Below are 24,095 nucleotides of genomic sequence, written 5' to 3' on the forward strand. Positions count from 1 at the left end.
AGGAAAGGCATAATATGCTGAGAACTCTGTTTTATTAAATTAGATTAAAGTTCTTCCCTGGAAATGCAATACTCCAAATGCACAATGCATTTGATAAATTTACATAATAAATTATCTAAAAAGAAGAGAAAAAAACACACTGGTGCCGCTATAGGTGAGAGTAATGCTTCAGTGATCCTTGGTGTTGTGTGGGCCACTGATTTATTCATCATCCTTTTATTGTCTTCTAGTCATTCTCATTAACCAGCTCTGTTCTCTCTGATTGGACAGACCCAGAGTGCCGATTGGTTGCAGAAGACTCGTCCACGTATATAAAGCCAGAGAAGTCAGAGCGTGGAAGTTGGCAGTTGACATCTTGTTCCCTTTCTCTTCCTCCCTCACCACCATCACCACCATCAGCATGGGTATGACATTTTTGTTTTATTTATGTATTTTAATTACAAGTAGAGCTGGGAGTTACCCACAATCTAGTTTTGGTGTTGTTTCCATTAGTTTAGCTAGAAACCTGATTTTGTTGACTGTTTTACCTCCCATCTCTTTTGGCCCTTTGGGCCATGATTTTAGCAGCTGTAACAGTTGTTTAATGGACTTTTTTTTAGAAAACAAAACAAGTGTGTGAATGATTGTCTGTCTCTCTGTGTTAGCCCTTTGACAGACTGGTGACCTCCAGAGTATACCTGGCCTCTCGCCCTATGGCAGCTGAGACAGGCTCTAGTGCCCCTGCAACCCTGAATTGGATGAGCAGAAGACAATAGATGGAACTCTGAAAGTTTAAATCTGATCTATTTAAAAAGTCAAAGGTTATTCTTAGTCATAAATAGCCTTCAAATAGATTGTTTAGTTCAGTAGTGTAGTTCGCAGCAAATTAAGTCCAAGGAACAAATGCAGCTTCTGCCTTCTGTCATTTAAGGTTGGTGGAGTGAAAATGCTTTAATGACACAAAAAACATCTGACTATATTTTATTTGTGTTATTGGTGGAAAAAACGATTTAGCTGGCCAATGATGTGTTTACGTTTTTAAAAAGTTTTTTTTTTAAGTTATTTAAAATTTGACTTGCACCTAGTTTTACTCAAATTAGAGACACATGGTTTTTCAGTGATCATGTGTGCATATGTGTTGATCACTTGTCAACACATATGCACAAGCAGGATCCTGAGGTCTTAACTCTGAGATGGAAATTTCAGAATTTTGGGGTTCCAGAAAAGCTGATCAGGGCATAATTAATGAAAAAAGACTTCCAATATCACTGTTCACCATGAAAAAGGAGCATAAAAAGCACCAAGCCTGCTTTTTTTAATCCAGTTGACTGTAGAATACAAATACATATATCACTGTGAGCAACAACATCTACCTAAAAAAGCAGAGGGAGAAAATTATCCACATCGTTTACCGACCTCATCTTTACATAGGCTACGGGTAAACTTCCACATTGTAAACATTTAAAATTTTACTGTAAGCACAACAGAAGATGAAGCATTTTCCATTAGATTATTTAATTTTTTTAGAAGTTACGCATTGTACAGTGTGTTTTAGTCTTGTAGGGTATCCAAAGGTTTCATGATGTATTTGTGCAGGAAGTGAGAAGCCACAAAGCACAAGAAAGAGAAAGTAAACATGATCTTTCTGAAGAATATAAATTATTTATAAAATGAAAAAGAATTAAAAAGAATTATGATGACTCTTTGTTCCTGGTGAGATGAAGTTGGTGCTCTGAGCTCAGCACTGCCTTTCAGGGTCACCGAAATCAGCACGTTCACCAACAACCTGTTAAGTACAACACAAGTAAATCTTCAAAAACACTTTAAGGTCGAAGTAAAAATATAATGTTAATGAAATAGCTTGTATATAATGGTGTATTACAGACACATAAAAAATAATGCCTGTGTTGTTAATTTAGACGGTTGCTATGAGGTGTTTGAACTGATATGCTTTGTTTGGTTTCTGCAAACATGATACACAGATGTTCTGTGGTTTGTTCAGGTGCCACTTTATAAACCTAAACCCTGCTGCCATATTCCTTTAAGAGAGAAGAGGCTTTCTCTCCTGGCAGAGCCTCCAGTGACAGCTGTGCTTTTTCATGTTTGCTTATGCAGTTTTGTTTCATTTTTGTTAAATAAAAATGACACAGTGTCAACAGCATATGTTGCTGTTCATCTGAGGTTGCACTTATCCAACTTTAAGGCCTGTTAAAGACCAGATTATTATTATTAGTAGTAGTAGTAGAGGTAGTAGTATGCTAGTAGTAGTATTACCGAACCCACCCGAGGGATTAATAAAGTTCTATCTAATCTAATCTAATGCTGTAACAGTAATTCAAGTAAATATGCTGCAGTACTGAATGATGCCACAAGGTGGTGCCTCCTCCTTATAACAAATCCTGCAATAAGACAGGTTTGCATGTCTATCTTGTATTAACTCATGAGAGTGTTCCTGTAACAGCAAAACTATGAAATAAAGTCCTAGTTTCATCCAGTATTATGTTTATAGGTTTTCAAAAACTACCAAATCGTCCAAGAGGCACTTTGGATGACTCATACTGATAACTGATAACTTAAACTGTAAGCATTAGCTAAATTTTTAAAGCAAAAAGCCTACATATTTCAAGCTTCAACTCACTTTGGTGTTTTCAAGCTTTTAAAGAAACAGAACAGCAATTCAACTGAAATGTCTGATTAGTTTTGATCAGCGAACTTATATGTAATCATTCATAGGTCAAAAACGTCCAAATCAAAAGGAAAGCCTTCCAAACTGATCCTGTGCTTGAAATTCTGCAGCAAAACCTATATCCTGCATCTCTGATATCATTTGAATTGTCTAACCTCTGTTTCTCATCAGAGCAATGATTGCAATTATTAGGATCAGTCCTGCAATACAAAGGGCCAACATGATGTAGCTCAGAGGACACAGATCTGTGGAATCTGTGAAAGAAGGAAAATTTTCATTCCTAAATTTCTTAAATTTCCTTCTTGTAACCTTATAGTCAATGTCCAGCAACATCAATGTTTTGAACATTTAGAAGCTACAGTAAGAAACCAAAGCTTTATATGTGAAAATCAAACTGTTCTTTATCCTACCTGTGAAGACAGGTGTGTACTGAGCTTCTATCTTCACGCTGTTTTCCTTAACAAACTGGCAGGTGTATGTTTTTCTGTGGCCTCTCTGATGTTTCACGGTCAGAAGTGAAACACACGTCCGTCCAGTGTTCGTGACACCTCTGTCAAGCAGCACCTTTCCCGTCTCGTCCAGCCAGCGGATGCTGTTCTCTTCACAAGGATGGAGATCAGAGTATCTGAACAGAGAGCACTCTAATGTGAAGTCTCCATCCCCATTTAGTGTCTGAGATGCTGAAACTGGTAGAAATAGGTGATAAACAAAGTAAACGTAATTAGGTCATCACAACTGCTCCCACATCTCAAACTAATTCTAATGTTTAACAGCTTTATGCACATTTCATTGGACTCATCAGTGGGACTTTATTCTTAAGGTGTTGTTTCTAAGGTCAGCATGAATCTGAAGTGTTAAAATCACCCAAACAAAAGCCTTTTATCATAATACATCTCATCATTCATGTTTAGTCAAAACATTGTTACTTTCGTTTGCTACTCTCCAGTTACTGCATGCTAAAAGTTTTCCATCTATCCAGTTTCTTCCACTTATTACATTCAGGGTCATGGGAACTAAAGCCTATACCATTTTGAATACACTTCAATGTATGCAGCTTCTAATTCTAAATGTTGAACACTCCACGGCCCAACCCGAGGAAATACTGGACAAATATTGGACAAAGACTGTTAATTATGATGCTGCCAGGCAGGAGGAAAAGAGGAAGGCCATAGAGAAGATTCATGGATATAGTGAAGGTGGACATGCAGATTGCTGGTATGACAGAGGAGGATGGTAGGGATAGGGTGAGGCAGATGATTCACTTTGGCAACCCATTAAGGCATTAGAAGAAAGAAGAGGACACAAATACATGTAGTGTGTTTTATAGCAGAGCGTGAGGGATCAGTTTGGGAGTGAGTCAGAGGGAAGACGAGGATATAACGTGAGATTCTTGCTTAATTAAAGTACCCACTATTCAAAATATGTAGATACACAACTGTGTCCTGGTCAGTGTTCTTGCCAGGCCGACAGCAGTAACCACCGGCGTCCTCAGCAGTGATGTTCTTGATGCCCAGGTGGCAATTACTGTGCAGACTGAGCCGGGCAGCTCGGGCTGAGTTCTTCTCGATGGCCCCATTGTAAACTATGGCAGCAGTCCCAGATCGATCTGTGCTGTAAAGCCAGTGAACGATGGAGCAGCTTGAGTCAAGTGGGGGTGCGTTGTCACAGGGGAGAATGGCATCATGTCCCGATTTGTAATAAAGGTAGAAGTATCTTACACCAATGCCCGCTGCAAAGAAATACATGTTTACTTTTTTACTCATTTCTTTTGTACTTTAATTCTAATGGAATAATCCATGTAACCTATTCAACCTAATGCTTTGAAACATGTATAATAATCATAAATCAAATTATATTGTGTTCTGTATTTTCGCTATATTTTTATCATTTGGGTTCTTTTTTCCTTTAAATTTTAAATGAACAGCCAAATGCCTCACACTGAATTCTCTACACCAATAAATCATGTTCATATCCTTCTAATGATCTTTCATAATGAAACTGTTTTAAATAAAAACAATAATAATCTTCATATTTTGGCCTAGAAAATTGTTTGAGAATCACACAGACATAAATATGGAGTGTGTTTCATAGCAGTGTGTGAGGCAGGGATCAGTTTGGGAAAGAATCATTCAATAGGAGGTTCTAAATATCACTAGCAAATCAAGTTCGCTCAGGTCAGTGTACTCACTTGTCAGAATATTTAGATACACAGTTGTAAGCAGTGCATTGTTGTCCCCAGGCCGACAGTAGTAAACACCAGAGTCCTTCAAAGTGATGCTTTTGATGCCCAGGAAGCAGTTACTGTACAGACTCAGCCTGGTAGCTTGGGCTGTTTTCTCAATGATGTTTCCATTGTGAACCACCTCTGTAGTCCAAGGTAGGTCTCGGCTGTGAAACCAGCTAACGATGGAGCATGTTGAGTCCAATGGGGGTGCGTTGTCACAGGGGAGAATGGCATCATCTCCAAGTCTGTAATTAAGAGCGATGTATCTTCTACTGATGCATACTGCAAAGAAAAAAGATGTGTTTATTCTAGTCTACCCAATCATCAATAAAGATGAGGAAGGCACCGTGGCTCAATAGTAACGGGACAAAGGAACATAATTTAAAATATATTTTTAACAGTTTCATGAAAGAACTTTGCAGACAGTGACTGCCTGTCAGGAAAACATGGACATCACCAAATGTTGTGATTCCCCCCTGAAGTGTTCTGCTACGTCTTTAATGCAGCTACCTTCAGTTGGGGGTCTCCGCATTCACTTTTGAATTTAATAACTTGAAAATATGCTCTTTTGTGGCTCTTGGCTTTTGAAGAATACTACATTTCTTTGATTTGAGAAACTCTGGAGTTTCCTTAACTTGCACTGGGCCTTATATTTAAGAAAATACGAAAATAAAATACAAATTAATTCATTGGTGTTGGAGTACAGAGCCATAACTACTAAGTTTTTTGTCTTTTTCAAAAAAATCATGGACAAACTATATTTCTCTCTTAAAACAACTTTTAAAAGATCAAAGCTTTGAGTTTTTCTCGTAGTTTTTCTTCCTTCAACTGCTGTATATTCAACCGGACTGAACAGTCAGTGAAAGTATATGCACTGTAAGATCCAGGGTAAGATCCCTAGTTCACTTTATGCTTTGGGTCAAGTGATCTATGATGACTTATATGATATCTAAAAACCCTTTACATTCTATTGTCAACCGAATTCAATGGAATTTTTCTAATTATGATCCAAAACCTAAAAATATATTTTAGATGTTGGTATTTCTTTTTTCCACATGGCAACAACAATCAATTAAAATGTATATATTTCATCGCAACATAGATAACAGAGCCAAGAAAAGAAAATCTGAATAATTACCTTCAAACTGAAGCATAAAAATCAGGATTATTACAAGTTGTTGCATCTCACAGGCTCAAAATGGGCTTCCTGGTACACAAGTGATTGCGTTTCCTGTTGATGGTTGTATTTATGAGTAAAGAATTATGTAACAGCACCAACTCATCAGCCAAAAATAGGTTGAAAGGGCATGTTATAAGGCGTCATGGCCACTGACATTGGTCACTTTGGAGTTTTTGGATGCGTTTCCTGTCTTGGTTTGGCTTTTATAGCTTTCTCGGTAAATACTGATACTGCAAGCCACATTCACTAATACATAAACCAACATCCTCTTTGGAAAATGCACACACATACACAAGGATAGCCTATCCCAGCTATCGTAGGACGGGGGCCGGGGTATATCCAGGACATGGCCTTTTTAAGATCCCCAATTAGCCGAGTACCCAGAGAGAACCCACACAAACATGGGGAGAACAAGTAAACTCCACACAGAAACCACCTCTAACCAGTGCACCACTGTGCTGTTATATGCACCTAATTCTTATTTATTAAAGTCATTAAAGGCCTACGCAGTACAATCATGGCATCCTGAAAAAAGAGCAGTTCAAAGAAATTGTTAAAAGCCCAGAATTATCAGGAAATTCTTGCCCACGATGAGTTTTTATAAACTTGTGAAAGCAGCTGTAACCATCTATGGTATAACACAGGTACGAAGTCACCGCCTACTGATCAGTTCTCTGGAAAACAGTGTCACAGTTCCTGGAAGAACCCTCCTACCTCAGTATGCTATTTTTATATAGTATCTTGTAAAGTATTTGTCTTTCTCTGGTAAATATCAGTAATAAATTCTTACAACCTCATACTATCAAACTGCCCACAGCTTCAAACAGCAACTTTCCTCTCTGTCTCTCTCTCACACGCAACTTTTTTTGTCTGTTACTTTCAGTCTAACTCACTTTCAGGTAAATGAACTTATAGGTAGATCAGCTAGATTGTTCAGTTCTGAGTTTACTTATTGAGTCGATAACCACATCTTTGCAATCGCTAGACTGACTGCTGATGTTAGGGTAACTGAAGCCAGACAACTGAAAGGTATCTTGAACTTGCTTTATAATACAGGACATCAGAAGAAGTTAAAGGTTACGGTACAAATACAGGAAGTGAGTCAGAGTGGCAAGTGAACTGAACAAGGTAGAGAAAGGAGTCAAAGCTATTGCCAAGAAGAACTTATGTGAAACAAGAAAACTAACCATTCATGAGAAACAGTGATGGTAGAAATCGTCTGAACTGAATTCAGTTTCACCAAAATTAGAGACATTGGTCACCCCAAGTCAGCTTTGCCAAATAGACAAACTGAGCAACTTACATGAAGTAAAATTTATGTTAAAATGAGAGGACAGAGAAAAAATCTGTAAGAACAAATATGTTACAGTAAAATGCTTTTATTGACAGTGAAGAAAAACAAGATATTTTCTTGGTGTTTCCAATTTTAAGTTTCACTTGTCCGGATAACACGTTCTCTGAAAATAAAAGCTACTTTCGGCTACTGTGCTATTTCTTTGAAAATATTCAACAATAATTGGCATTGAGATTTACAATATACATCCTGGTTTCACAGGTAAGTGACATTATTCATGTTTTTGTTACAGTCAAAACAAAATTCTCTACAAAGACCCAAAACAAGAAAAAATACATCCAGTTAAAAGTTTTATGTACATCTCTTGTATCCATCCACAGATAAAAATAGTCCTCCACATTTGCAAAAATTTAAATTTTTAACCAGTTTTCTTTATTTTTAACTTTTGGCTGACCATTTGAGAGAATACCAGTGAGCTACGGGCTCAATGCAGTGCGATGTACAGCACCTTGTTTTGGTCTATTTAGCCTTTAAAGATTAGACTTGTGTGGGAGAACAAAGTCGTAAACTACCCTCAACTACTTGATTTTTACATGTCAGAAAACAGAAACTGTCAATCATGCAAAAGCATAAAAAACATCTGCTGCATAAAAACAGATTCTAATGGTGATATAAAATAGCCACTAAATCCAGTGACCCAGTTAATGCAAACAGGATACCCAAGACAAAGGAAGCATATAATGCTTTACTGATTTCACATAATTTATTTCTATTATATGAAGAAATGTTCAAAACTGGATGTAGACAGTGTAAAATATGGCTGACAAAATATGAAATATTTTTACAGCTTTTGCCCCACAGGCTGAAGTCTTTTCAGACTACGAGGCCATGTTATTCACCACCTCATCATTGTAATTGTTAAGTGCTGTTTTCTGTAACGTACTCACAGGAAAATCAATAGACTGAAAATAAATAAATAAAATTATATTCCAGATAAAACCTTTTAGTAATTTATAAAAGTGACAAATATCAGTGAGTCAGAAAAAGTAAAAACAAAAAACAAATCTTGATTAACAATAAGCCAGAAAACAGGAAAAATGCATGAAATATTCCTAAAGGTTTTACACATAAAGTATTTTAAAGATAAAAAAAGTATAACCAGATCTTTTTTTTTTTCAACTACAAAAAGGTTTAACGGAGGCTTTAACAGTTGTTTGGAAAAATACCCTACCACCGTAAAGGTAGGGTATAAAAAAGTAAAATGTTTCAGGTTGTTGTATCAATATCTAATTGCCAATCAATATTTATTTACTTACACATTCCAAAAAAACAAAGAGAACCTGTAAACTGACATGAATCCTCTTGGAGTGAAGAGTTGGTGAGATTGCAGCAGAAAGCAGAAAAATAAAAATGTTTATACCAAAAAATCTTGCACAGAGGAGAAAAACAAACGCTCTCTTTCTACATCTTTTCAGTTTTAAGCTGAATTAAAAGAACAAAAGAATGGACAGTTAAAAGTCTATGATGGTGAGCCAGATTTTTTAAGCCCTCCTACCCATCAAGTATGAGGAGTAGGCCATAACAAATTAGCCCTAAGGTTGACAAGTGCGGCACATCTACTGAAGAGGCCACCTGGTGCGTAGGACTTGTTGTGCTTTGTTGCATCATATTTAGTAGATTTGTAATTGTCTGTTATTTATTCTAATCTACAGTTTTTAAGTAAACATAGAATCAAAGTCTGACTTCATGCAGTTCACATTATAGACCAGGACTTATGAGGTCAAAATAAGTGAAAACAAATGTTTCTTACATGGTTTATGAGCATGGACACAAACATGAAACAAGGCTACGTGTCAGCTAAGACCGAAGTATCTGCGTTTACGCAAGACTTTAAAAGGAAAAAAACTTTTATGGATACAGTAGGAATATTAAACTGAGAATATTCATATGTCAAACTTTTGTGCTTCTCCTGTCCACTCTGCTTTCCTCGTCCCACAAACAGCAGCTCGACCAGCCGTGACATGCAGACATAACCGATAGAGTTAAACTCATCTGAAATCAAGTATGTCAGAAAAAGGCCTAAAGTTGTGCCTGTGTTTAAAATTGTGCGCTGAACTCAGAAAATCTTTACATTCTGTTTGGTCCAAATTTGGAAAACACTGCAGCACATTCGGCTTGTCACATATTTATGATTTGCACAATCTGTTTTATTGAGCAATATTACTGCCGAGTTACAGTCATCAGCTTTCGCCTTCCCTCCAAATGATAACTAAACTATTTGCTCTTTGTGACTGGATGTGTTCACATTAGGATATGACTGTGTGTGTCTTTATAAAAAGAGCTTCTAAGATCAAGTGTTTTGATCCTACACTATTTTTGTGTGTAAACAGAAGGAAGAAGTTAAAATGCTCAGGGATTATTAATTTCCTTAACTATTGAATGGATTTTTTTGGACGTAGCAAGTAGGTGCATTCAGTCACCATGAAATGTCGCTCCAGCTTTAAATGTGTCCAGCAAAACAGCACACATCTATACATAATGCTGTGGTAAAAAGAAACTACAGTTAAAAGCAATGAGGTCTTCATGGTGATTTTTAGACATCATCTAGCATAGAAGTGCAATTCCTCAATTGGCCACTTGCCGTTGGCTCCAAAAATGAGTCATTTCCCAGAGACGCCCATGTTGAAACACCCAATGACATGAAAATAACATATTTGCAAGAAACAGTTGGGGCGAAGCTAATTTCTCCCACCATGACAACTAAACTAGAGCTGAGTTTCCTTTTTAGCTATAACCCATCCATCTGGATAAAGTTAAAGGCTTAAAGTGAGGGTGTGGTTCCTTTAATTCACAGGTGTGCCACACGGGCAAGTAGCTTTCTGCTAAGCCCCTCGTCTATGGAACCAGCTTCTAGTTTGGATTCAGGAGACAGGCACTATCTCTACTTTTTAAGATTAGGCTTAAAAGTTTCCTTTTTGCTAAAGCATATAGTTAGGGCTGGATCAGATGACCCTGAATCCTCCCCTTAGTTATGCTGCAATAGGCATAGGCTGCTGGGGGATTCCCATGATTGAGTGTTTCTTCTTCAGTCACATTTCTTACTCACTATGTGTAAATAGACTTCTCTGCATTGAATCATACTAGTTATTAATCTCTGGCTCGCTTCCACAACATGCTTTTTATCCTGTCTTCCTTCTCTCTCCTCAACCGGTCACAGCAGATGGCCGCCCCTCCCTGAGCCTGGTTCTGCTGGAGGTTTCTTCCTGTTAAAAGGGAGTTTTTCCTTCCCACTGTCACCAAAGTGCTTGCTCATAGAGGGTCATATGATTGTTGGGTTTCGCTTTGTATGCATTATTTTAGGGTCTACCTTAGAAGATAAAGTGCCTTGAGGTGCTGTATAAATAAAATTTCATTGAACTGAATCTTTTAAACCAACTTCCCTAAATTGACGTCTCCGTTGTGCCGATGCTTTTTGAAAGACTTTTGGCTGTCTGTGTGGTAAAGCCCATCCAAGCTGTCTGTGAAGCTTAAATATTCATTATTATTTTCATAATTTGAAGTCTTTTACTTGGAACTATTTAGGATCAGTGTTTGTGGACCTGTGCACTTTATGGATGCAGCTTGCTAACGAAAGTTAGCTGAGCCCTAGCTAGCACCCCACCCTCTCATCTAAATATGGTCACTTCTGACTCTAAAAGAAACATGATGTGGCAGCTGCTAAATTGCTAATGCTGAGGTTTCAAAATGTGGGTTGGTGATGTCACAGTGCCTACATCCATCCTTTATATACAGTCTATTGAAATTCATGCTGCTTTTTAGAAAACAGTAAACATGTTCTGTATTCTTTGTTGAAGCAGGTTTGAAACAGATTCCAGGAGGTAATCTGAGTCAAAGTACCTTTTTGATTACTGCCATGTAAAAAAAATGTAATAGATATTTACAGTGAGATTCACATCTAGAGTAGAGCATCAAAGAATAATTCAAGTAAACTCAGGAAATGGTGGCCTAACATCTGTGACAGTATAAAACTGAACAGGATTGCTCTGTTCGCTTCCCCTTACAGGAACCAGTGTCATAGTCGTCTGGGAACTGGGGGGGGGTTAACCAGTCAGTTTTCCTTCACTAACCAGCTTAGAGTGCCATCCTTTACTTACAGCTAAGTAAAGTGCAGTGGAGTGTCTTCTGCATGTCAGTCTACAACAATCTTTCCAGGAGCTTTGAAAGGAGTCAGGCAGCTTGGTTACAACATTAACCAATCCCATCCATGAGACACCTGTCCTAAATCACCTGTAGATTGTGGCTGTGTTTAATTAGACCTGGCTCACGCCCAGCGCCTTCAACTTTCCGATTGTTAAAGAGGAGATTAGGCTTGGCAACAAAAAGCAGGTACTGCTGTAGGTATTTGATGCCAACTTGTTTCCCAGGTGAGCAGGGAGATAGTCTCACTTGTTTGTGATTGGGTGACTTGGCAGGTCACAGTGAGGTTTCACGAGAGAAGCTGACTGAGGGCTCCATCTTGACTCCGTTGGATTTCTTTTCTGAAGGGAAGTCTCCGGGACAATCAGTAGTAAGCTAGGACACAAACAAGAAATCAAAATGAACTGATGTCTGTTTTCAATGTAATGTAATTAATCAGACATGATGAACACATCTCTTTTTGGGCTTTTTCTAGTAACTGCCAAATAACCCACCAAACAATTACTCCCGTGACTCTTGTAACTATAAAATATTTCCTTATTTACATCTCTTCTCGTCATGCTTTTAGGCTTCTCTGAGATGTTGATTTCAGAAATGTGGCAATTCAGGGTTTTATCCAAATCCAGCATTACTCTTTCTGCAATTTATTATCCACATTATCTTTATGTAAATAGGTCCCAAAAATAGTCCCAGTATGTGCATTATTTAGACAATTCCTTTGAAAGACTGAAAATTGAATGTGGGGTTCCTCAAGGTTCTGTTTTGGGACCAAAACTTTTTAATTTATAAATGATATCTGCGATATGTCCAAAATGTTAAATTTCGTTTTGTTTGCAGATGATACAAATCTTTATTGTGCTGGGGATAAATTGAAAGACTTGGCTGAATTAATGGTTTCTTAAATGGAAAAACTGGTTTGATGTAAACAAATTATCTTTGAACTTGACAAAAACAAAATTTATGATTTTTGGAAATCGGGTAAAAGAGGATGAAGTAATTCTGTCCATTGATGGAGTTCCGATTGAGAGAGTTACTGAACTCCGTTTTTTTTGTGGGTGGTATTGGATGATAAATTAAAATGGAAATCTCATATTGAACATGTTAGAAAAAAGATATTTAAAAATATTTATATTTTGGGTAATGTCAGAGATATACTAGATTATAAGGCAATGCATATTTTATATTTCTCACTAATTTTCCCCTATCTCAGTTACTGTGCTGAAGTGTGAATACATATGCGACTTATATAAATCCTCTATACTTGTTACAGAAGAAAGTGGTACGAACGGTTCATAATGTTAAATATAGAGAACATACAAATAATCTGTTTATAAAATCGAAATTGTTGAAATTTGAAGACTTAGTGAAATTACAGACATTATTATTCATGTTTAAGGCAAGAAATAATACATTACCTCTTAAGTTACAAAGTTTGTTTGTATTGTGTTCAGGAAGTGGGGACAGTAGGAGGAAGTTTGACTTTAAGCATCAGTTTGCTAGGACCACACAAAGGCAAATGTGTCCGACAGTTAAGGGTATAAGAATATGGAATTCTCTTCAAGATAATCTCATGAGTTGTACAAACATGCACCGTTTTAAAATGTGTTACATATTTAAAAGGATAAATCAATATGAAGAACATGAAAGTAATTTGGGCTAAATGTGGAAGGAAAAATGTTCATTGCCATTTAGTAGTGCTGTATATTGCTGATTATACTGATTTGTTGTTTAGGTTTGCATTGTTACATAAAGATACATGTTAGAGGGTTTTTTGGGTTGTTGGCGCCCTCTTGTAAGAATAATTAGACTGCAGATAGGGGGCAGGTGCTAACAAGAATTTATTCTTCTTCCTGCTCCTTGTCACCCATGGGTGCAGTGTTATATTAATGGGAAGGAGGATCTGTATGTAGGAAACGAAACACTGTTGAACCATGTGTGAAATAAATAAAGAAATGAAATGTAGATTTTGTGTGATTAAATCTCTGTTCTGGTTGAAGCTGGCACAGTCCTGTGCTCTATTTAGCACCTACTAAAATGTTATTCTTAACACTGCCACCAGATGGCACCAATAAAAACATGCAGGCATTACTTGTGACCCCTGAAGCAGAGGAACAGTTGGACAGAGACATTATTTTTGCTATTTTATTTTAGTTTTTGTATTCAGAGGCATTTATTAAATTGTGGTAACCTCATAACCTACAAATGAATGTGTGAAACATTTGTTTAAAACGTCAAATTTGATAAAGGCAACGAAGGAGAGCCTGAATAAATTGAGGTCTCTAAAGGGCACTTCAACTGCGACTCAGCAGGATGGTGGGAAGGTGGTCTATCAACTGACTGGAGAGTCCTTAAACAGATTTAAAGGCCTGGCTTGTCTAAAGGGTTTTAAGCAAAATCATTAGAAACAACCAGCTGGCAGCAAGATAATGTGTAAAAAGATAGCGTTTTAAAGCCTTGTCTGCTTAGAGGACAATTTGCAAGGCTAAATGCCAGAACAGAAACAAAAAGAGACTTAATGTTCAGGGAGAGTAGAGAAAGGTTCAAGAATCTGTCACCTCTGAAGGTCACCTTAAAATATCACACAAAGAGACACTCAGACTAAATACAGTCAGCCGTATAGGACACAGAAAGCCAACAACATAATGTAAAAGACATATTTTAAAAAGTGCCTGTGAATGGTTTCCATTTACAATCAATTATTGCTACTTTTCTGCCATTACAATAAAAATATAATTTTCATTTTCTGTAAGCTTGTGAACTTACATTTGTTTGTTTCCAGATAAAGACTCTACTTTCAACAGACTTTATTAGGTTAAATTTTATAATACTAATATTTTATTTCACTGTTTAGCTAAATTGTTTAATCTAGTTTAAACATTCCTGGAAGGACTTACCGCTTGCAGGTGATTGGCATCTGCTCCCATGTTCACATTGTGTCTTTTCAGTTCTGACTTGATTAAGGCTGAAAACATAACATGATAAAACATTAGAAATCTAATATTTGATTTACCGTGCACTAATGAGCACATAGTCACACCCATATACACCCCACACACGCACACACACTGCTTACCTGTAAGAATTATTCCCAGGAAGATCCAGGCACAGAGAAAGAGATTTCCAGCCAGTGGATTATGGTCTGTGGTCAGTTTTCCCTGAATCAGAGTGAAAATAATCCCAAATATCTGCAACATAGGTAAACACCCACATACCATGTTAGCAACGAAGGCTAATAAAGTACATTACATCCTTAAAAAACATAGTAGTCTCTGATCACATGCAAAGTGATAATAAGATGCAGAAAATCTGTTGCCAAAAGGTATAAAATGAAAAAGAATATTTAGCTTCTTTAAATAAATGTTTCAGATAAAAAAAACAAAATGTTTTATTATTAAAGGAATTAAAATCTGTTTGGTGAAAGAGGTCCAATCTTAACATTTTCTTCTGTAGTGCTTACACTGCAGATGTGGCCCACAGTGCAAATAGAAAGCACTCCTTAAGTATGAGAAAGTGTTGCACAGCTTCTGGAGTACCTGAGCAAAGGCATTGAGGAGTCCTGATGATGTTCCCTCAGACTCAGGGTAGGTGATCTCCACTCCAAACTCAAAGCCCAGGGGCAAGTAACCTGTCATGAAGAACCTGAAACACAGAAGTCACAGAAACGAGGTTTAGAATCAAAACAAAATCCAATGACCTGATCCACAAAATGTACAAGAATATGTATTTTCATTTGGTATTTACATGTAAACATCGACTCTGTATCTGCCTAAGGGCGGGGTGTGTTTCAACAAAAAACACTGAAAGATGTGTGGCCTGCAAACAAACAATTTAACGTACTAGCATCAGAAACAGAGCCTGCAAAATGAAAAGCAGCTGATCAATTTGTAACTGAGATCTGTATGCTCAGTTTAAAAGGAAGCTAAAGCCTGTTGTTTGTTGGTTTGTTTGTTGTTGCTATTAAATAGCATAACTATAACACTAAATATATTGTATGTATATATATTTCTTTAATGCTTCTAAGAACAGCTGGACCTACCCCAGGACTCCAGCAGTGACAAAGACCAAGTGGATGTTGTTGAGGTTCAGCGTGAAGGTGAAGACCAACATGCCCACAAACGACAGGATGTACACGATCAGTGTTGTGATTCTGTGAAAAAGCAACAGCGCAAACATGAGAGCCCCCGTACTCATTTGATTATGGTCACCAAGCACAAAGACAACCTTCATGCTTCTGTAATACTTCCCAGCATATAAAACTGTTTTTTCCCACACAGACCAAAACAAACTGACAAAAACTATGTGAAAACATTAATCATGTCCAAAGTGGCAGGTGTTTGGATGCTTTAATTTACTGTACCTATCCTCTTGGCTGAAGGATTACCACTCTTTGTGTCGGACATGTGAAACAACTCTGACATCCCTCTATATGATCAGAAGTATCCAGCCTGGTCTTAGCTGTCAGGAAGGGAAATCTTACTGCTACAGTTCACAATAATATTTTAGTAATGGTATGTCAGCTCTCTGGGGAGGGCCTTTTCCTGTCTCAACCTTAAAATGCTGCCTCCATTGGTTCAGAGCCTGTTCTCAAACACATTCAAAAGTGCTGAATGTGAAATAGACCTTCTCATTCAAGCAAATACTGCCATGGCAGTGTCCAGTGAGCCATGGAGGCTGCCATAGCACCAGAGCAGTGAATAATAACCGCTGAAAAACACTTTTCCTCCTTTTCAGTGTAAATTCTGAAAACATGCACAATCAGTTTTCAGCAGTATGTCTCAGTTGTTCTTAAATCAATCAGCCTTTTGTAATATATCTCAGAAACACATTGGCACAGCTCCTCGGTTTAACAGTCTTACTTCGGTGTCCTTTGGCAGACCAAAGGTAAAGTCTTTGTTATTGGGAAGTCTTTCTGCCTTTAATGGATTACCGTTCTTAAAGATGTGCAAAATACACTTACAATTCTGCCATCCAGAAACTATCCTGCAGGATGATGGGTCATGTTTTTGACACCTACCTATAATATAAACTATATCTATAGCTTGTATACATAAGTGTGTAAGTGTCACTTACTTGTACAACTTTGTGCGGTCCAGCCAAAGGCCACAGAGGATGGATCCGACCATCCCGGCAACAACCAAAGTCAAACCGATTCTCCCAGCATTCAACTCCTGGTTCTGAGGAGAGGAGAGGAGAGGAGAGGAGAGGAGAGGAGAGGTTACACTAAGAGCCACAGTGCAGAAATGAAGTGCACCTGATTCAAGGGCTTTAGCCTCATTTTAAACTGAGAATACAGTATCTCAGTTACAGGTGGAGATTAAAAAATAGTCACATGTTCTGTCAGTATGATGGCTCTTAATTGGAGGGTGGGGTGAGGGGGGTCAGAGGTTTAAAATGCTTCTGGTGGGAGAGGACTGCAAAGTCATCTAACAGTTTAGCCAAGAGACAAAGAGTTTTATAAGGTCATGTAAGGTTGAGGATCTCTCAGTGTGTGTGTGTGTTGCTGAGACAAGCAGCAGCTGAATGAGCATCAGCTTTTCCGTCACTCAGTGTGTGTACAGTGTCTGAGGGCGACAGAGAAAGAAAGACATGAGTCTTTCAAAGTGACTGAATCAGCTCGCTCTCTGTTGATTTAGCTTTTTGTCTGTGTGTGTGTGTGTGTGTGTGTGTGTCTTATGGTGGGATGCAGGCATGCATGAAAGCAGCTAATGAACTCAGAGCCACAGACAATAACCTTGTGTCCCATTGCAGCCATCTGAAGCTGCTCTGTTCTTTGCTTTCTCAATAACCTCTATGTATATTTCTCCCTCTCAGCCTCTCCAGCCACTCTGCAGTTTCCTAACACCTGTTTTGTCTACATTTTACATTCACCAGAGCAACCTAAACGACACAAACATGGTTTACAGTGGTCGAAGTGGATCAGCTGGTGCACATATGTGCTGACAGAGTAACACTTTTCCACTATGACGACACTATTTTACCCACGTCGTGTCCACACTCGCGTTCTTTTCATCATAACCTTTAAGAACATGAGGGTCAAATCAAAGATAAACAGTGAACTGAAGGCTTTCTTTTGCCCTTTGGCTCAAAATACAGTATACGCAGAACTGCAGCTGCTGATTTTAGAATAATGGATTATACTGATATTAATGTGCAATATCAGATGGTTTTATGTGTAATTTAAGCGTTTTTTTATGCTTAAAGAGTCTATTGAGTTCTGTGTTGTAGAGGTCGGAAATCGGTATATATATTAGACACTTGTATGCAAGGCGGAGAGATGTTCAGCTTTGTTGACTGTCACCAGTTATTGTTTGGGTTATTTTTAAAAACATTTATGTCTCGCATTCATGCCTCCCCAGCTTCGGTCTCTAGGTGGCTTTTACTGTGTTTTTTGAAGTCTCAAAAGCATCAAAACAGAAACAGATGCATCACAGTTACTAGCCTAAGTTAAAAAAAAAGCCAGATTAACATGCATACATTTAGTATGCAGGTTGTGTGGTATTACTTGACATCTTGCTATATGATAAAACTGAGTTATCTTACCAATAAGTAAGTAAGCATGTTGATTTGCAAGTTTCCAGCACTTTTACCAAATGAAAGAGCTTCTTAACATCAAAAGTATCAGAATAAGTAAGATGGAAATTTCAAACCAGTGGGATATTGTCTCAGACAATGCAAACATCAAAATGTTTGCACAAGATCAAGATGTTTATTATTATATCAAACTGGTGAGCAATCCATTGACCAGTTTAATGACACCAGAACCAAAATTACAAAATTATGTGAATATCGTCATGAGCTAAGAGCTCAGAATAACGATTATTATGTTAACTATTAATAACAGCCTCTTCAGAATCAAATCAACTTGATTGTGATGAGTGTTTGTAGCCATGGATGTCTGCTACATTATTGTACTGTAATGTGTAACAGCGGTTAGCACTAACTGCCTCACATGCTCTGTGGGGCCTCTCTGTGTGGAGTCTAAAATGGCCCCGTGACACACTCATAACTTCTCCAGAGTCATCATGCCCAGTCTCAGCTCGGACAGATGGATGATTTTACCTCATAGCAGGCCATGATCATCTGGTTGAGAAGTGTTGAGACAGAGTAGAAGGAGCCAGTCATTATACCTGCAGACAGACAACAAAGGCAAAGGTGAGCACAGTTTTGCATTTATCTTAAAATTGAATTCATCCATGAGGATTATGACTGAGCTTGAATTTGATGTTTATAATTATAAATAATATACAATAAGTATAAGAATGCAAACAATCAAAGCAGACATTAAAATAAGAACCAAACAATAAAAGTAGCATTAGTAGTAGTGATGTACTGTAAACAGACGTTATAGCTCATCTTTCATGAACCTCTGAGAAGTTTTTGATATTTAATTTTTTTTAAATAAGTATTGTGGTTAAAAGAAATATGTGACAGCAAAATAAAAAAAATATATTTATTTTTAGTCCTACGTAAAGGACATCTGGTCTTGCTTGACTGCAGAATGGTATAATGTAATGATACTGTTTTCATTTTTGTGTGGGTTTCTGGTAAAATGTATTTTTATTTCATGGACATTCAACAGTTGTTGAAGGTAACATGTCTGAAGACTAAAACATGATTTTAACAAAGACGTTTTACCTTAAACTTCATTCTGCACACCTAATTATCATTAGGGTTGTTAGGTCACATCACCCACTGATCATATGTGACATGACAGAGTGATATGAGTGAGGCAGAAAGGATTTCACTCAGAATTGTGAAAGAGGACTCAGACTTAGTGCTGTCAGGAGACGAGGTAGAGGAGGGCCAGACAGCAAAACAGGAAAGCTCAGAGGAGGGAATACTAACTTTTGAGGAAATGACGATACCTGAAGTTTATTATTGATAGGAAGTGTTGTGTATGTTAGACTGAAGTTGTGGGATTTGGTTTCTCTGGCACAAAGTGGAGAACAGGACACTGGCCTGTGAAGGGAAGCATCTGCTCAGCTACACCACAGTCTCAGCAGACTGATGTAGTCCTGTTGCAGTCTGCTTAAGAGAGGTCTCACCTTCCAGAGGGCATTATTGTTTTCCCCTTAGAGCCAAACTTTAATGTACTTTTAGCAAATGTATTACTAATGATAGAAATCAAAAAAAGTTTTTAACAAAATCTAAATTTTAGCTCATTATGCATTCTACATTTATGTGTGTGTGTGTGTGTGTGTGTGTGTGTGTGTGTGTGTACACATTGTAATCCCAAAAAGCTTTAAAGCCCTGGGTTACACATTGCTTCTTACCCATAACGGTGCTGTCACTTTTTCCCTGCTCAAGCTCTGCAATAACTCGTACGGCCTCCTCTGCACTTTCACCGTCTTGCTCTAATCTCTATCCTCCTCCACCTCCCCTCCTGACTACAATAGGTCTGACTCCCTTTCTACAATTCTGAGTAAAATCCTTTCTACCTCACCCTTCCCTCAGCTTCCTGAAGGAGGGACGTAGGCTGACACCAAGAGTTAGCAAGTCAGTTATTCCACGTCCACTGCCAAGGACACGGAATAAAAGGTTTGTTTTAAAAGGGTTAAACTGATGTATATTTCTGAAATCCTACTAGACTTAATTAAGGCACCCCATATCGAAGAAACAATCTGATATGATTGTAGAAAATATGTTATCTGTTAGCCTAACCCTCAGATAGGTGGCATCACTACAAAGCCCACAATGTCCTCTTGCCAGTGCAGTAGGACTCATGTAGGATGCATAATTTGTGCTTGATGGAGAGGCCTCAGACTGATTTCACTCACAGAGCACAAGAATGAATTGCTGCAACTTTAGAAGTTAATGTTTATTTGATGGAAAATTACTAAATGCACAGCTCTGTTTGTCTGCATTGCAATTACTTCCCGTGTGTGTGTCTGTGTGTGTGTGCGTTAGATTAGATTAGCCATTGTTGTCTCCTTTAGGGGAAAATTGTCTTGGACAAATGAGGAACACACATCATGTAAGATAACACACAAGTACAAGCACTGATTTATAATTTCACCTGTTACTATTCAAGAATTTGATTAGGAAAGGCACTGAAACATTTTTATCTATTTATGAAAATTCGATCTATTTAAGAGGTACAGTTTGATATCCTGTACCTTTTTCTTGAGGGTATCAACTCATACTCTTTATAAAGGATGTGATTTATACCCTCAGTGATTTTCAGACCCTGTTTTATCAATGACTCTTCAAATATCACCTGGAGAGAAGATGAAGTGAGCATCCCAATTGTCATTAGCATATCCAGTTATTATTATTTAAGTGGCCCAGTGCTGCTCTCTTTAGAACAAATCGCCCCAAGGATCTTGAAATTTACACACTAGCAAAAAAAGGTTATGAAATTCAACCTTGGTGCCACACTGTTTGTTTAATGAAGCTTATCAAATGTGAGACAGCGGTCGGCTGTTTTCTAAGAATGCAGAAATAGAGGTGTGCATAGAGGAGCAATTTTAGCATAAAAGGAAAGCATACCAAATGAAAGAAAATATGTGTAGCAGTACTATGGGTAATGCTACTATCTGGGGTAACTTTATAGTGATAAGGTTGTGACATTGTAATGATAATCTGTATAGGTGATGATGGTGGGTGAGAAGAAGTTGCTACTATTCATCATGATTATAATAGCATAGGCTGTAAGTCAGGATAACAGAGGTAATGATCGTAGTAGTGTGTAGTAGTGAGTGTAGCCAGGGTTTGTTTTGAGTAATGCTAATCTATTAGATCTGCTGACCTGAAAGAGTCTCCATAATGTTACCAAAAATAAAGACAAACAATGTAAAAATCAGGTGTTTTACACTTACCATAGGTGATGAGGAGCAGGACAAAGGCTTTATTCTTCACCAGGTTGAGGATGGACTGTTTGTAGGAGTAATCTTCAGGAGGGGAGTCTGGTAAGACAGCCTGTGCTTGACTGGGAGGGAGAGGAGGTCTGTCTTTTATGACTGTGGAAAAGGCAGAAAGAGTGAAGTGATGGACCTTTTATGTGAGAAGAAAATAAATCAGAGCCTCTGTGAGCATACAAGAACCAGAAAAGTTAGAAAATGATTGATATGTGGTATCAAATGTAATGACTACACATCTGCATACATACAACCCACATTTTGAATGATAAATGATTTATTTAGATTATTTTTGACTCAATTCAAAGATGTGTTATAGAGTCTGAGGTAGTTTCAGGAAGTCAGCTGCCTCAGCAGTTTGAAATGACTGAACTGCTGCCAAAACCAGGAGTTCCTGAAATTACTGCAATGGAACTCGGGTAATATCTCATCTCTTGATTGGCTCGTTTTAAACCAGCTGCAGTTTCAACACTGTGTGTTTACATACCGTGTCATAGCTATTTAAAGACACTTACTATTTACACCCCAGTTTACAGAATGATGCAGAATCTTAATCTCAAACCCAAATTCATGATCCTGAACTGGATGCTTAGTGTTTTTGAGAATATTTACAATAATCTTAGTCTCAAGAAGACAACCTGGCCCTTAGATGTGCAAAAGCACACTTGCACACCTGTGTACCAGGAAGCAGAGGTGTGCCAGTGTTCTTTTGTACCTGCAGGCCTCTGTCCACATGTACACAACAGAAGTCTGAGTCTGAGCACCACTCCCTGGCAACTGAAACATTTGGCAGTACCAAGAAAACCTATGCTGCTTTGCATAATGTAAGCCAGCGTGTGACTGAGTGATATTAAATGTGTACCTATCACTGCCAGGACGAAGAGGACCGTGGAGACGGCAGCTGTACCGTAGAACATAATCATGATGTTGTGACCTGTGAGTTCAACATTATCAGGGGTGTTAGGAACCAAAACAGGAGGCAACAAGAAGCCAATGGCTGTCCCCAACTACAAACACAAGGCACAGGAAGAGAGAGAAGAGATTATTTACTCACACAAATATTACTATTGATAAACTGAGCATATAAAGAGCTGATGATCTGGTGATGATAGTGTTGTCCATTAGCTGGCTGTGGCTAAGGAATTATTTTTCATCTACTATAGGCCTATTCTTAGGTTTTATTAGTAGTATTATGTTCCATGAGTCCCTAGTTTTTCTCATTTTTCTATTACTAGTAATGAAAATGTTGGAATTTAGACTATTCGTTCGTGGGTACAATAATTTTTGGGGGGTCAATAATTGTCAGTGAATTCTTGGCTGTTATTATTGTGTTTGTTGTTTATTTACTGTAAAAACTGAATGATCACTAAAATAGAATCACGTCTCTCTTCCCCCCTGACTCGGTCTGCTCACTAAACTCCACACAAACCTAACCTATCAATAATCTGTGACACGCGCACGCGCTAACCTGGTTTCCGAGTACTGCCGTGGCGCACGCGGTGGAAACCTCTCGGGGTCCGAACCACACCGAGGCCACGCGGGAAGGCAGGCCGAGGATGAACACCTGCGCCACGGAGCAGATGACCTGCGCGGTGACGGTGACTGCGAACAGCTGGGGGTTCACGCTCGCGCATTTCAGCCAGGCGCCGGCGCAGTTGAGGCCGGCGCCCAGCAGGGCCGTTAAGCGCAGACCCTTTCGGTCCAGCAGCCAGGTGGCGGGGAAGATGAGCGGCACGTAGGCCACCATGTAGACGATGGAGAGCCAGTCCACCTTGTCGTTGGTCACCCCGTAGTACTGCGTGAACACGTTGGTGATAATGCTGTACTGGATCCACTGGAAGGCGTTCACGAGGGAGTACAGGCTGAAAACGGCCAGCACGGCGAACCGGCGGGCGTACACCCTGGTCTCCAGCCTTTTCTCTTCCTCCTCCTCCGCCTCGCCTTCTCCTCCTCCTCCTCCGTTGGGTAGCATCACCTCTCTTTCATCAGGCGGAGCCTCCTTGTCCTCCTCCAGCTCCTGCGCGCGCTTTGAGCCTGTCTCCCCGGCCCCGCCCGCGTGCGCCGCTCCGTGTGGCCGCTCCGCGTGCCGTTCCTCGTCCTCCGGCTCCTTCCTGCCGACCGTGATGTCGTCAGGTGCGCCGGTACCCGCGCGCAGATGCTCCTGCACGAGCTCACCGGCGACCATGATGCGTGTTCGCAGCCTTTTGCTCTTTTTGTGTGATGCTGAGTCCAGAGATGATCGACTGAGGCGAGCTGAGCAGGAAACAGAGAGGTTTCCTCATTTGGTTACCTGTGAAAAAGAAGGCTGAGCTGTAGATGACTGAAATATGAACAACTGCAGACTACACATCCCTAAATATGAAAATACTCGAACATGTCGCAATCCTTTGAAAACAATACCCAGCTTCTGTCAAACAGCGTGCTGCTCCCGGTCTGACACACTTGATTCTCTCTCTCTCTCTCTCCCTGTCTGGTGGTTTCAATACGTCTCTCTACCTTTTAAGCCGACTCTGACACGAAGCCTTTCGATAGCGATGAACCAATAGCAGAGCAGCATGAGCTTGTAGTATCTAGTAGTGCTGCCTGTCTGGGCGTATGTGTGAATGGTAACCGTGGAAGCTCTGATGCGACACTTAGTAACGAAAATGCTCTGCTAGGAAGTCAAAACGAGTCAGTTT

At 38.9% G+C, this 24,095-nt stretch overlaps 2 protein-coding genes across 3 annotated transcripts; both read right to left on the reverse strand.

Annotated features, from left to right (window-relative positions):
* Positions 1 to 662: 662 nt before the first annotated feature.
* Positions 663 to 9,386, reverse strand: LOC112842455 (uncharacterized). Its single transcript, XM_025899066.1, has 5 exons — positions 9,320 to 9,386; positions 4,854 to 5,171; positions 4,077 to 4,394; positions 3,076 to 3,351; positions 663 to 1,765 (listed from the first exon to the last, which is right to left on the reverse strand). Exons 1-5 carry the CDS (start codon positions 9,384 to 9,386, stop codon positions 1,755 to 1,757), a joined length of 990 nt encoding a protein of 329 aa, XP_025754851.1. The 3' UTR covers positions 663 to 1,754.
* On the reverse strand, positions 7,429 to 23,941 carry flvcr1 (FLVCR choline and heme transporter 1). 2 transcript variants are annotated; one of them, XM_005452397.4, is made up of 11 exons: positions 23,818 to 23,941; positions 22,886 to 23,707; positions 22,280 to 22,424; positions 21,379 to 21,519; positions 18,620 to 18,687; positions 16,631 to 16,734; positions 15,597 to 15,707; positions 15,094 to 15,199; positions 14,634 to 14,745; positions 14,455 to 14,522; positions 7,429 to 11,935 (listed from the first exon to the last, which is right to left on the reverse strand). In XM_005452397.4, exons 2-11 carry the CDS (start codon positions 23,600 to 23,602, stop codon positions 11,837 to 11,839), a joined length of 1,671 nt encoding a protein of 556 aa, XP_005452454.1. In that variant the 5' UTR covers positions 23,603 to 23,707; positions 23,818 to 23,941; the 3' UTR covers positions 7,429 to 11,836. The 2 variants fall into 2 exon arrangements, with proteins under 2 accessions (XP_005452454.1, XP_025754725.1); XM_025898940.1 differs by having other exon boundaries at positions 22,886 to 23,885.
* Between the last annotated feature and the right edge of the window lie 154 nt (positions 23,942 to 24,095).

The sequence above is a fragment of the Oreochromis niloticus genome, linkage group LG15 (assembly GCF_001858045.2).
Source record: "Oreochromis niloticus isolate F11D_XX linkage group LG15, O_niloticus_UMD_NMBU, whole genome shotgun sequence".
NCBI lineage: Eukaryota > Metazoa > Chordata > Actinopteri > Cichliformes > Cichlidae > Oreochromis > Oreochromis niloticus.